Source organism: Emydura macquarii, unplaced genomic scaffold (genome assembly GCF_026122565.2).
Source record: "Emydura macquarii macquarii isolate MOO-44397 ecotype Brisbane River unplaced genomic scaffold, CSIRO-AGI_Emac_v2 contig_2676, whole genome shotgun sequence".
Taxonomy (NCBI): domain Eukaryota; kingdom Metazoa; phylum Chordata; order Testudines; family Chelidae; genus Emydura; species Emydura macquarii.
In genome coordinates this window covers 10,605,680-10,620,146 of record NW_027132813.1, presented here as the reverse complement: position 1 = coordinate 10,620,146, position 14,467 = coordinate 10,605,680, and the positions used below count along the sequence as shown (strand labels likewise).

The window sequence follows — 14,467 nt, the reverse complement described above, 5'->3', positions numbered from 1 at the left end:
AGAGCAGCCACAGACAGAATATGGACCACTGATCTGGTATGAAGGTTATGTTAACCACTTTTTAATAAAATGCACATGAATATTAATGTACATTTTGGCCTACGCACCATCACCAGTAAAAGACTGTGCAAATAGAATTTAGTTACTTTCATTGATGGACAAGATTAAAAAACTTTGTCCCAACATATTAAAAGCACATGTAAACCTAACACTGCTCCACACCCCAAAGTACACCAGTGGGAGCAGACAGAATTAGGTACCAGATTCTTCTTATCCCGTAGCAGCTGACCAACATTCAAGGTTGGGCTTTTTGTCTTCTCCTGTAAGGAGGTCTTATCATTGCAAAGGAAATTAAAATCATTATTTCATGGGCAACCTCCCAATTATGCATCACAAGATTAGAAAAATCTCATTTCCACTCCCACATAAAACAGCACCACATTAGCTGGACATGGGTGAGATTAACCAAGTGAACTAAGATGGTAGTTGCATCTCACACTGTTACAAATGCATTTTCACAAGCATAGCTTGCTTGTGATTAAACCTAAAATGAAAATGTGAAGAGGCTTGTTTAAATAAGTTTGGTTTAACATTCCAAAGACTTGAAAGGGCCAAGGAAATTTTTGCAAATAAAACACATCACTTGAAAATTTGTTTCTCTTCAGGTAATATACAAATGAAGATGCAGCTGGCATTGTTTTCTTAAAAATGCAATTAGATACATAAAAGAGTGATCAAATTTGACACTATATCACTTAAAACAATTTTATTTCAGCTTACAGGTTGTTTGTATAAAATTCTACTTAAGAATCAACTTTACATAAAAAATGTGAGCATACAGAACAAATTGCAGTTGATATATAGCCAAGAACAATGTGCAGACCGCAGAAAGGTTGCTCTAGTTCAGTGGTTCCCAATCTTTTTGACTTGAGGTCCACAGATACCATTGTTACAAACTTGAAAGGCCACCAGTCTCTGCCAGCAGCCCTTCCCCCATCCCCAGAAGGAGTTCAACAAGGTGGCTGCCTCCCTTCTCACTGATCTCCCATCCCCCTTGCTGCAGCACACATCCTGTAGCCCCATGCATTCCACATGGGTCCCTACGCAGTGGCTCCCTTCTGCAGCCAGGGAGACAGCTCCAGCAGGGATACCAGTACCTAGGGACTCGGGCTTAGTACTTTGCCATGCTCCCTTCTACAGCCAGGGGGAGGGGAGCGCTAATCTCCCGTCTCTTTGGCTGCAGCAAGGAACCTGCACTGGTCTTTTAGCCACGGGGCAATGCACTCCGCCTGGGTCCTTAGGCAGCAGCTCCCTTCTGCAGCCAGTGAGAGAGGAGTGGCAGGCCACTTTGAAAGCCCCCGCGGGCCACAGGCTGGGAACCACTGCTCTAGTTTATTTTTCAGTAGCATAATTCAACCTCATTAAAAATAGTGGTACTTGTAACCACATCAGTTTTTTCCAAGAATCAAAATATTTGGTGTTAAAATAGTTTCCTTACAACAACCACATGGACCTGCTGAAGCTGTCATGATCATGTTAAACAAGTTATGCTATATAGACTTCAAACGTAAAACAGTTACTAAAATGGCTCATACAAAATAGCGCATAAAAAAAACCCAACCCACTAGCTTTCAGTTACATCACTGTTTTAAAAACATCAAACTATTCAACATTTTTTAAAATTGTAGATTAATAGGAATCCTGACTATGGAGTACCTAAATTCCCTCCACAGTGAAATTAAAATTCAAGACCAATAAATTTACCAAGTCAAGTATCTGAAAAAGCTGCCGTAAAGACGAGAGGGATAAAACTAGTTCCCAAGGTTCATTAATGCAAAACTACTTCAGCACTCTCCTTGCCTTATTAAAATTAACGCACTTACAGTTAATCAAAAAATTAAACCTTTGCAGTGGGATAGAATTCCATTCTTGAGATATAAAGAACTTATAACTGATAGAAGTAGCTAAGGAACAGACATGCTAGTTAATATATAGTCAAATATATACAAAATATATTAGAATGTGGCGACGATTCATGTAAAAATTGATTTAAATAGAAATATTGAAAACGTTAGCTATTTGCAACAGTATAAAAGGCAAAACCTACATTGAGGTAGCAATGCCAGATTCACAAACTTTGGATTGAATATATTTTCTACATTTTCATAGCATATTTGTCACAGTATTTAAATGAACATTTCAATTAATTCTTGAGACAATCAATACATTTTTTACAAAACATTTAAGAACATTAAAAAAATACTGGAAATGGTTTTAGTTAAAAAGTTTCCCCGTTTCTAAAAAAGCTATTGCATCTCACATTCTCAAATACTGTACAGCAAAAACTTGAAGGTTTTATAATACAGTCAATGGATCCTATGGTACATTAAGAACTATTTTACAATACTCAGAGCAAACAAACTGTAGCTCTTTTACTTCACTGTGTGTAATACACACCACACCTTATACTACCTTCCATTTATCACCAAATGCAAGTGATGGAAGAAGAAAGCGCTGGATGGAAATCTTATTCCCTTAATATAACAAAACTATACTTTGTATCACAGTGCTGAATTAAAATGAACTTTTTTCTAAAAAAATGAAAATCCTATAAAGTTTACCTTGAAAAAATTGGGTCCTCAAGACTAAGAAAAAAAACCTCACAAAACCTCACAATTTTGATTGGGGAGTAAACCCCAAAGCTTTGCTCCCTACAGTTTTTGTTTTAGAAGGAGAGGGCACGCTTTTCCAGTGATAATACTGAGAGTCAGTAAATATGTGAGTTATATGAACTGTCTATTTGCTTAATGTAACATCTTTTAATTAGTCATACAGCACAAGGTAACTGGTTCATTCTAACTGCATAGCTAAAAATGACTAGCTGGTAAATATTTGGAGAAGGCTGTCTAATAAGCATATTTGTTGGTTCACTACACTGTTTGATCACATCTTTAAGAAAAGCCTAAAAATTAAACAAATAGACCAAGTGCAAAGGTAAGAGGTATCTTTTTATTTGCAAAGAAGCTGTAACTGCAGAAGTAGTTTCCAACCCAAGTTCTTGGAGTACCTTAGTAGATGTAAGGAAATATACGATATGGTACACGTTGACAGTACCTTTCCCATGCCAAGCCATATTTTTTCTTACACTGATGTTCATCACGAGCTTCTCGATGAATAAGCAAGCAGGTGAAATAAATTACGTAGAAATATGGCAAAATATGATTAACACCTGTAGAACACAGTTAGAAAGTCATTGTACATATAGTCAAACTCAGAAAAATACGCAGGTGTTCAGAGTAAGAGTAAAAACTTTGAAATACAAGTCAGTCAGGTATTCTGGTTCAAAATATAAAGTCAAAACATACAAAACACAACATTTTATCTGTGCTGAACTATATGGCATGTGACTGCTATGCTATGGACTGTGAGCACATTCAGACAGATTGCATCTACTTATACAACACTGAACACCTTGTCAGCACTCAATAATAGGATATAGCAAAAGTGCTGTGGCACATTTTGCAGGCAGTTGGTCTATACTATTGACCAACAGTTGTTTTGGAAGACAGATATAAGAGGTGTAAGGAAGAAGGTATGTTTAGTATTATAAACCAGATTTCTCTGTTTTATATACGTGACACATTTTATAATGTTTAAAGCAAGTAATTTTGCATTAAAGCTCACAAATGCACACTTCTTGTTGACTAAAACAAAAGGGATATTCAGACAGAAAAATGCATTGAGAGAATATTACAGTATTGTGAGATGCATACAAAAGCAAGGAAATGCAGGGGTAAAGTATCCTCCAATACTTGGATTTCCAAATTTTAGATAAGAAAGACAGCTGATAGTGCTCTAGGTGAACTTCACTGTACTCAAAATTTTTAAAAGCTGAAATTGTTATAATTTATATTTGAACCTAAATGTTGTTTCCACACATTCTGAAGTTTTGATTTTTTTTTTAAACAAACATTTTAAAGTTTAAAAAAAAATAGTGGAAGATTTGCTCAATTTTAGCTCCATCCCAATTCAAAGGCATAAACGTCATTGAGTTTTAAAAAAATTGCTCAGTAACAGTTCAACAAATAGCCCCTTTCATGTGTGTTCGCTCTCACATTAATTAATTCATTTAGATGTACTCTGTTTAGAGATCCTGCCCATATCTGGTGAAGCTTGTTCCTATTCAAAGGGAAACCCTGGCTATTGGAGTAGTACTTCCTCTGGCTCCTTTTATAATCACAGCCCAGCTGGCAGCCCTCAGATGAATGAATGAAGAGTGGGGTTCACCAGCCATCCCTCCCTCCCCAGAAGAGCACAGGTAGAGAGACAGAGGTCAGAGGTTTACCCAAGAACTACACTTGGTTGAAACGGACTACATAATAGGAAGCCAGATGTCAAATCAGGCTTAATACACTGAATTTAACTTAATGATTATTTAAGACATTAGACTTCTGTAATTAACATAAGCAAATTAGAAAATGGAAGTCAGTTGCCAAAACACATGCACAAGTTTTTAATAGCAAGCATTTTTAGTTTCTGGATCTTACCACATGGTAGGGACCAAGCCAGAGCCATGATAATATCACCTAGATAGTTAGGGTGACGAACCAAGCCCCACCAGCCTGTGACTAGAAGACTTTTTCCAGCTGCAGTGGGAATACATTTCAAGTCTGCATACAGAAAAATGGTGTATAAAATAGTGTTAAAATGTGTATTTAAAGAGTACGTAAGTGAGAGATATTATATGGAATATAATAAAAAATTGAACATTAAGCTAGCCGAAAAATACTTACGAGCTAATTTGGGATCCTTTGGATTCCTCCGAAATGCATTTTTCTGTGAATTTGCACCACGGAAAATGTAATACCCAAAGACTTTAAAAAAAAAAAAAAAAAAAAAAAATTATTTTCATTTCAATATTTGCAATGTTTTTCAGTAAACTTTGCAAACTTTTCTATCATCAAAATACCCTCTTGTCCAATTTCACTCCTATTATGACAAAAGCAATCACAAAATTATTTCATTAGGCACAGTTATAATTATGCAGCTCCCAAGACTGACTCACTAATGGGACTGATATATAAGAAACATGGGTTTCAAAATGTTAATATGTTTCATATGGTATTTGGAGATTTATACATAAGTGTAGGATTTTGGAGAATCTTTACCAAGTACTTTACTTTGTACAAGTTAACATGATGCTAGGTTTTAAAATTCTATTAAATAACCCACAATTGGTTTTCATATTCCTCAGCAGTATACCCATTTTGGGAAAATACATGCCCACTATACCATCCCAAGTAGATGCAAGTCCAGGAGACCAGTACATTCATGGTTACCTTCTTTTTTTATACTCTCCCATATACACTACTATAGTATGATACTTATGATGCTTACTTGCCCATTTGGATTTACTTGCCCATTTCCCCCCAGACAAGTAAACTTTTTAATAGAAGAGAAATTTAATTAATTTAAAAACAAAACATACTGAAGAGTGGATGAAATTTTGCACCTGGGCCACTAAATTTTCATTAAAGTTTTTTAAGCCTGCATTAATGTACTACTATATTAGATTCTGCATACATAGAACATTGATAAAAATGTAAGAAGGAAGAGACGTGGGCCCAAAAGAAAAATAAAAAGGAAAATGGGACAGTGTTCCATCATATTAAAATTTAAGCATTTATTCAAATGAAAGAAACCTAAAAATGGAAAGGGAAGAAAAAAAAATGCATTTTGCATCTCTTCAGGTAGTAGGTACAAATTTTATTAATTCATTTTACTTGTTAAGTGTTATTACATTTCTAGAAGCTCTCCCAGAATCCTGATACATACGGGCTATTCCTCTCATGCAGTTTCAGGAGACAGTTCAAAGCTGTAGCACAGCCAATGCTAACCACACCCATGCTTACGCTTCGTACACTAAATGTCAGATGTGCCTTACCATTTATTTGCAGAGGATAAAATATTTTACATCTTCAGCTAGACCATTCTTCTAGGAATGACTGAAAGGAAAGCCCATCTTGTCCCAGAGACTACCTAAATGAATTTCAGTAGCCAACTGTCTCCCACAATTCTGATATTTATGGGCTATTCCCCTCTTGTCTGCACTTCAAAGTTATTGTCTAGTCTGTGCTAGCCACGCTCCCTTCTCCAGCCTGCTGCCAGATCTTTTGCCTCCACAGCAGCGAAGTGACAGTCCTCTTTGCTCCTGAATTTTCTTTGCCCGCTTATTTTCTCGATTTTTTTGGGACACTAGCAAACAGCCTCTTTCTTTTCCCTCCACTGGATCTGTTTTCTGCCACCCAGAATCAGCACTGCCTGCCTCTCTGCTAGACTTCTTTGCCCCCAGTCATGCATGACAAACATCAAACTAAATCAAATGGTTTTTCTATCTGTGAGGCAGCTTTTAGAGGATCTTCAAACAGCAAGTTGGGTCCTGCCTGTTTTTAGCCAACCGACCCCCTTGCACTGCTAGGGCACAGGGCTTGAGGTCAGACACACGTTTGTCCCCACTGTCCCAAGAAGCTGTGACTCCAACACAGAAAAGCCCAATCTGGACTCAGAGCAGAGCAGGGAGAGACTCCAAGAAGGACTTCATCCAACCAGCTCAGAGGGCAAGTACCGAGGAAGAACCAGACCACTAAGAAAAAAAAATCACTAGTGGAATCAAGTCCCTGTCCTCCTCTGTCCCACACAGAAGTCCTAAAATGGGTCATGTGTTCCCTACAGGAGAAAGCAGGTCAAAAAGGCTTTTTTTTTTTTCCAAAATCAAGAACAGGAGGAAAAGATATAATAAATTCTAAGTTATTCAATTTCTGTACACAGACATATCCTACTAAGGAAGGGGAACTCTCAGATTCAGGCTTTGAGCAAGACATGGAAAGAAAAAAGTAACAAAGGCTTTTCTGCCCTGAAACGTTTGAAATCATGCAAAAAAGTTCTATCCACAATCCAGATCCAACCTGAGCAGGCGGTAGAGAACAAGACTAAAGGCCAACACCTGCCTTCTAAATCCTCACCTGAGATACTAATCCTGCTGCATCCATCTTTCAAGGATGTAATCAGAGAGGAATGGGGAACCCTGATTTAAGGTTCTCTCTGATTAATGCATAAGCTGGCATGCACTTAGATATTACAAATTTCAAGAGTCAAAAATTGCCATTACAGATATACCAAAAGTCAATGCTTCAGTGGCATATCTAGCAGAAGATATGGTACTCCTCTCCAAAGGGGACTTCTTCCCTTACAAAGGACTTGGAGGCTTCGTCAGGCACTCTTAAGAGCATCCTTGGCAGCGACATGCTTTGCAAAAGAACCACAATGTCCTGGATGGATGACCTTAAGACCATGAAGGACAGACCATCCTGACTTCTGGTCTATACTTAAGAAAACTTCCCTAGCAACACCCTTTATGACAGATGCCTGAATGGATGCAATTAAATTTTCAGCAACGGCCACAGCATTCAGCTCAGAGGCCAGATGCCACATCTGGCTTCACCCCTGGAAGGTTGATGCTCACTCTAAACAAATGTTGTGCTCATCTAAATGTAAAGGCCCCTCCTCTTTGGGGAAAAACTAGACAAAATAACAGCAGAAAGCTCTGCCAAACCGAAACAGTGCTTTCCCACTCAGTCCTCTAAGGAGATACCACAAACCCAGTAGTCAAAAATGCTCTATTCGTCCATCCTCCTCACAAAGGTATCAGGGCAAAACCTTGGAACCAGAGATCAGGTGGGTCACAGCCTGTAAGAGCCCACTATGACAACAAGCAAATGTGCTTCTGCCCAAACCTGAATCTAGGAGGTAGAATTTCCCAGTTCTCAAAAGTATGATCTCCATCAACTACAGATAGTGGGTAAGAGAGGCAATGGACACAGACACTTCAAAATAAAGGCCCAGTTCATCCCTTCTTCATCCAAACCCCCATCTCAAGCAACCCCATCAAACAAAAGCTGGTGTTAAACAAAAACTCACATTTCCTGGGCATAGGAGTAATAGAAAAAGTTCCCTAAGAAAAACTGTTAGGACTATACTGCATTGCCCAGAAGCAAATTGCAGGTGAGAGGGGTGTTCCAGAGCTATCCTGGATCACAAGCAGCTCAACAAATGGATTAAAAAAAAAGATTCTGGATGGAGATCCTAGCTTCAATATTAGCATCCCTATATCAAGGGAACTTTCTTTGTTTCTGTGGATCTAGCAGATGAGTATCTCCATATTCCCATGTGAGGTTGCCATCGCAGACTGCGGAGATTTGCATACCAGGCTAAAAATTGAAGTGCTTGGTACTTTCTTCCACCCTCTGGGGTCTTTACCAAGATGGTGGTGGTAATAATAGCCAGTCTCAGGGCTCTCACCTGTCCTCATCCCTTCCTAGAGAACACCTTGATCAGAGCTCTGATCCAAGCAGCAGCACAGTGTCATGATCCGGATACTGGATCTGCTTCAGGTACATGGATTTGTGATAAACACCAAAAAGAGCTCCTTGATTCTCTCCACAAAGATCATTTACCTGGGAGTGGAAAGATAGTTCTGTGACAAAAGGTCTACCCATCACTGCACAGATTTGACTGGATCCAGAACCTGATACAGATGTTGGTAAAGTGTGCAAAGCCAAGCACAGTTCAATGTCTACAACCTCCTGGTTTTGTGTATAGGAATCACCCCATGGAGAAGGTCCCTTATCAGGGCCTCCAGACCTCCACCCTAAAGTATGGACCCAGTTACCATAAAGCATGCAAGATCACGTACTGGTTCTGAACCAGGTGCTGAACTCTCCAAGATTGTGGACAATCCCATAGAACATCTGGCAGGATCTTCCAGTACACCTTCCAGACACACACGTATTCATATCCAATGGCAGCTTGATGGGTTGGGGAGTACATGTAGGGCATTGGACAATGTAAAGTGCCTGGAACGCCATAGAAAGAAACTACGGCACCTACCTGTTGGAGCTCAGATCTGTGAAGCTAAGCCTATGAAGATTTGAAAACTAACAAGAGGATGAACTTGTTCTGATCCAGTTGGACAACAAAACCATTGTGGTATATATCAACAATAGAGGGAGAACAAAAAGAGTAACATTACATGTAGAAGAAACGGAGATAATGGAATGGGCAGAAAGGACTCTACCTTCTCTTCCATATGGACTCTTCCATAACAGATTTTGCAGGAGTTTGGCCTTCCAGCAGTCAACCTCTTCGCTAAGTGCAAGAACAAAAAATGGCCAAAGCACTTCACCAGGGAAGACTACCCCAAATCCTTAGGGACAGGCACTCTTGTCAAGCTGCCTGCTCTACGCATTCCTGCCCTTTCCACTACTAGGAAAGGTGATCCAGAGGATAAGAGAAGAAGAAACAAAGGTGACAGTGCTAGCTAGTACGGGCCAAGAAGATGGCAGTTCTCTAAGCTGATAGAACTGAAACTGGAACCACCACTGCAGCTACCAGCAAGACCAGATATCCTTTGCTAAGGCTAAGTATTCCTCCATCCAGACTCAGACAGCCTACAGCTGATAGCCTGGCTATTGAGAGGAAAGCGTTAGCCACGTTAGGACTACCCTCCAATGTGATTGGAACGCCTACTCTCCTCCAGGCAAGTTTCAACTTAAACAAGCCTACTCCTCCATCTAACTAGATTTAGACCGTGATGTCGAGAACACAACAAAAATCCCAAGGATCTTGGTGTAGGCCTTGGGGGAACCCTAGGCCTGGCTAACAGTGTGAACCAAAGTAGGCCTTGTTAGAATAGAAGGCACTAGGTATTAGCTAACAACCACATTCCTAAGAGGATGCTACAGAAACACACAGATCCCTCATAAGATACAGAGGGAATGACAGGATAATGTATGAAGGTATTTTGTTTGAACTATTAGGTACAAGGTATAAGGATGGTAACTAAACATATGGAGTGTAATATGTAACTGTTTGTATTAATGTATAGAAGTCATAAGAGGGGCAGCTTTGTATTGGTTATGGGGACAATATTATGTTGACTGAACTGATACCTTGTTATGGGCATATTATGTTAGTGTTCCTGTACTTTTCTATATGGGGCACTAGTACCGTGCTTTATTGACAATAATCCTGGCCAAGCTTTCGCCACTGAACAGAGCCTGTGGTCTTTCTTTATGATTATCATTGAGGTCTGCTGAATCAGCAAGCTACGCTGATGTAGAATACACAGGAGCTCCAAGAACCAGAACACTAGCAGCATACCCGCACTTGGTATCTCAGTTATCCTGGACTTTCTTCAGGAAGGTGTAGACAAAGGACAACAGCCCAGCAGCATAGTGCACCAGCTGTCAGCAATAAAGCTGCAGGTTTGTTATGGAGGAAGTGTGTCACAGATAATGTGATTATCTGACTTTTTTGTTGCATCCATGACAGTCCTACTAGTTCATTTACTCTAGGTGGCCCTGCACAAGTGAGATCTTTCCAGACTTGGGGCTAGATTCACAAGGGGGACTACTGAACATTGCAATATTTTAATTTTAGACACCCTCCTGCCTAGTGGAATTCACAATATCAAATTAAGACACCCAGGCTAATCATGCATTGCATGGGGAGAGTTAGATGCTGAAAACAGGAATTCACAGAAGCCAGCACCTTGAGTGGGAAGTCGCCTAAAATAGCCAGTAGGAAATGCCTGGGGGGAGGGGAGAAGAAGAAATAGTGATGCTTCTCTTATATCCAACAGCTCAGTGGTTAGAGCACTCACCCAGGATGTGGGAGACTCAAGTTCATATCCCCATTCTATCTGATACAGAGCAGGGACTTGAACTCACGTCTACAGAATTTGTGTGAGCATAATTGGATTACAGCTTTGGGGTGGTTTTGTGAATGCTAGTAGAGATCTCCATTGACCCAATTTTTAAGCCTGACCTAGACTCATGACAATACAACTCTTCCCCCAGAGTCTGAGTCAGTGCTGGCACTACCTCCTGCCTGTGGGGTCAGCATGCTACACACTCCACTCCTGCTGCACTGTGTGCGCACTGGGAATGAGAGGTGCTGCAGTTCCTTGGCACACTCACTTTGCCGCACACACAGCGAGATGATGACAGCTGGCAGAAACAGGGTATTTAGCCACCACCACAGTGCTGGCACCAAGGGCAGGAGAAGATCACCAGAGGCAATCTGACCTAACCCGAATGGGTCTAGTTGTTTTCCAACCTGATGACAACCGCCACCACGCTACAGGGTCTAAATGCCAACTGCACCTAAATGTTGGACTTAAGACACCTAACTGCCACATTAGGTGTCTAAGGGCCCCCCTGTGAATCTAAAATGAGTCTATTCTGTAGTAATCACTAGCCAAAAATATTCCTCTTAAGCAGTTCATTAATTGCCCAGAATAAATTTGGGGTTTTTTTTAATGTAAGTAAATCTATAATACTTAATATGCCTACTTGAGAGCTACTGTAGGAAGGGGGGGGGAGGGGGGACTCACAATTTTTAACATGTGGTGAGAAAGTACTACTCCCCACTCTTTTATAGATAGGGAACTGAAGCAAAAATTAAATGACTGGCCCAAGGCCAAACAGGAAGTCTGTGGCAGAGACGGGAACTGCACTCAGGGCCTCCTAAGTCCCAGGTTAGTGCCTTAACCACTGGACCATCCTTCCTTTCTCAGAAAAGGAAATAAAAGTTAGTTTTATAATTGTAAAAAAATTTATTACTTACTATTCAGAATAATAATTGCAGAAGCAGTAGGCCAAGAAATTTCACTAGGATGATTGACTAAATAGTAGGCTTGTAAACTGTAGACAAATGGAACCCATACCAAGTCTCCAAATGCTAGCATAAATCCAAACCCATCGTGGGTAATGTCCATTGTTGTCAAGACAGCTTCCTAGAAAAACCGGGAAGGAAATTTACAATACATTTAAAAGCTTCAGTACATTAGTCTGTCAACAATTTAACTAGATATGCCAGCAAATATTGAATACAGACTGAAAGAAACGTCCGTTACCTCATTCCAAAGAGCATCCACCACATAGAGAAGTTGGAAACTATTAACCAGGATCATTGACAAAGATGGCACATCACGATGATGTATTTTCATCTCAGCCAACAGCATTGCGAAATTAATAACAACCTAAAAAGAGTCAGATTTCACTACAAATTTTGCACAAATTTAAAAGCACTTATTTCTACTACATTATAGATCATTTTAAAAAGCACTGTCTGGCAATTTAGACCCAAGATCTAGGTTCCATTTTTAAAAAATGGCTCATTAGTAACTATGGTTCAAAAAAGTATAGTCTCTGCATATTCACACTTTTAGAATGCTTAATACAAGCGAAGTGCTAGAGCTGTAAAAACTGTTCTCATGAGATTTGTCATGACAGTTTTAATTACGTCTTTCAGTACATAGCTGTTTAGACTATTTTTCTCTTTCAAGAATGTTATATTTCTTTACCACAATTAAGTTTTCAAGTTTAAGAAGATTCAAGCAAGTGAAACAAAAATGGATAAAAGCACTCATACTCACCCAGCCAATTAAGCCGGGACGCAACTCACAGAAGTATTTGAGGTCAAAATTTCCAATGCGAGGGTTTAATTCACGCCCAATGAACAAGTCATAAACAAAGTTCCCTGCAAACAAAATGCACATGCTTCCAGTAATGGCTTTCTGTTTGTTCCCAACCACATTTCTCAACACTTAAAAAATGGCTATTACTTTATCTGTAGTTAAAAGTTATGATGTAATCAAAAAATGTAAATTAAATTTGTCAGTAAACGTCAAGAACATTCATTCTGAAGTGTTAAAGATGACCTGCAAAGCTATAAGGGATATTTCCTGGGAGCCCTCATATGGTAAAAACACATGCTAAGTCTGCCTAATAATTTATTGAGGAAATTTTGCATCTTTTATTCCCCCCTGATGTTTATCTTTTTGATACACCCTGCTATCAGCAGCTTACGTAACTTCATTTTCTGTGACACAGTAACATCACAATCCCTATGTGCAAGTTACATCACAAAATAATCATAGCTGTTCCTACTGAGTCTCTACTCCCACCATTCACTCTCTACTGGACAGCAGCAATGTAACTTCAGCTAAGATAATGTAGCAGTTTTAACCAAGAAAATGAAACAATGCATAAGTAAATAAAGTGTGACTTATTTTTTTTGTGAGGAGGAAAGTGGAAAAAGAGAGAGAATGCTATTTGCATATGCTAGACAACAGAATCTTTGTTAATAACTTTTGAAGATGAACAAGAACAGTGTGGAGTCAAAGAATTAAGCAGAGAACTGATTAATAGAATGCCTGGCCTGAAATTGATCATAGAAGGCCTGGCCTGAAGTTGTAGCCTGAAACTGAAATAGAAGCCCCAGGCTGAACCATTAACAGGATGTCCCAACTGAAACTAAGATAAAGATGCTAAAATCCCACAGGATGTCTCTGAACCACACTCTAAATGCAAATTGTCTGTTGTGAGCCTTTGGCCTTTTGAAGTCTGTGAACAGACATCTCCTGTTCTGATAAGTATTGGTACGTGCCCCCGTCTACCTGGCCTCATAGGAACTTACTCCACACAAATTAAAAATCCCATTTTAAAAAGTCACTTTTTGAACACTAGAACTACACTTTTGAGAAGCACTATTATTCTGACAAGTTCTCATATTCCTTCCATCCACCCCCAAGCACCAGCAAAAGGCCAGGAAGATCCATTTTCTTGTTTCACTTATTCATTTTGTCTGATAACTCCCCTTTTAGTCATCATACTAACATGCTATTCCTTTAGAAGCGACACAGTCAGTTGAATGTCATGCTACATAGGAAGGTTACTTGCTGTAACTGGAGATTCTTCGAGATGTGTGGTTCCTATCTGGATTCCAAATGTGCGTGTGCATGCACATCATGCACCAGAACTGTTCACAGCAGCGTTCATTGACCCACATATGCATCATGCGTCAGCTACGTGGTACATCCGAGAACTGATGACGCTGTCTGGGTAGACATCTCTCCAGGTCCCTCTTACCGAAAGGCACAACACAGCCCATACGAGGAGGAGGAGGGCAGGATTGGAATCCATATACGGACCCACACATCTCAAAGAACCTCCAGTTACATTAAGTAACCTTCATTTCTTCTTCGAGTACTAGTCCCTATGCGGGTAGTGTAACGAGCAGTACTCAGCATGGAGGGGGGAGCGAGGGCTTGCCAGAAGTGAGAGTCTGCAGGACTGTGCATCCAACTGCCACATCCGCTGCTACCAATGGGGTATGGCGTAGTGAGTGTTGCTTTACAAATGTTCTGCCATGGAACATCGACGAGGAGGGCGGATGTGATCGCTTGTCCTCGCGTGGAGTAAGCAGTGATGCCAGGCGGCAGAGATACTTGAGAAAGGGAGTAACACTCCTCGATGGAATGAGAGCTGCATTTGGAGAGATTAGAAGAAAGGGCTCGACCCCTGCAACGCTCCACAATGGCGAAGAAAAGCTTGGGCAAGGTACG

The 14,467-nt window shown here is 40.0% G+C and overlaps 1 protein-coding gene across 1 annotated transcript in view; it reads right to left on the bottom strand.

Annotated features, from left to right (window-relative positions):
* Nucleotides 1–751: 751 nt before the first annotated feature.
* LBR (lamin B receptor) overlaps nucleotides 752–14,467 on the bottom strand; it is a 47,269-nt gene continuing 33,553 nt past the window's right edge. Inside the window, exons 9-14 of the mRNA XM_067564875.1 lie at nucleotides 12,497–12,600; nucleotides 11,975–12,100; nucleotides 11,686–11,854; nucleotides 4,794–4,874; nucleotides 4,548–4,670; nucleotides 752–3,229 (exon numbers count right to left, since the gene is read on the bottom strand). Of these exons, the coding sequence (XP_067420976.1) occupies nucleotides 3,069–3,229; nucleotides 4,548–4,670; nucleotides 4,794–4,874; nucleotides 11,686–11,854; nucleotides 11,975–12,100; nucleotides 12,497–12,600 (764 nt within the window). The 3' untranslated portion in view covers nucleotides 752–3,068. The remainder of the gene's footprint in view (nucleotides 3,230–4,547; nucleotides 4,671–4,793; nucleotides 4,875–11,685; nucleotides 11,855–11,974; nucleotides 12,101–12,496; nucleotides 12,601–14,467) is intronic.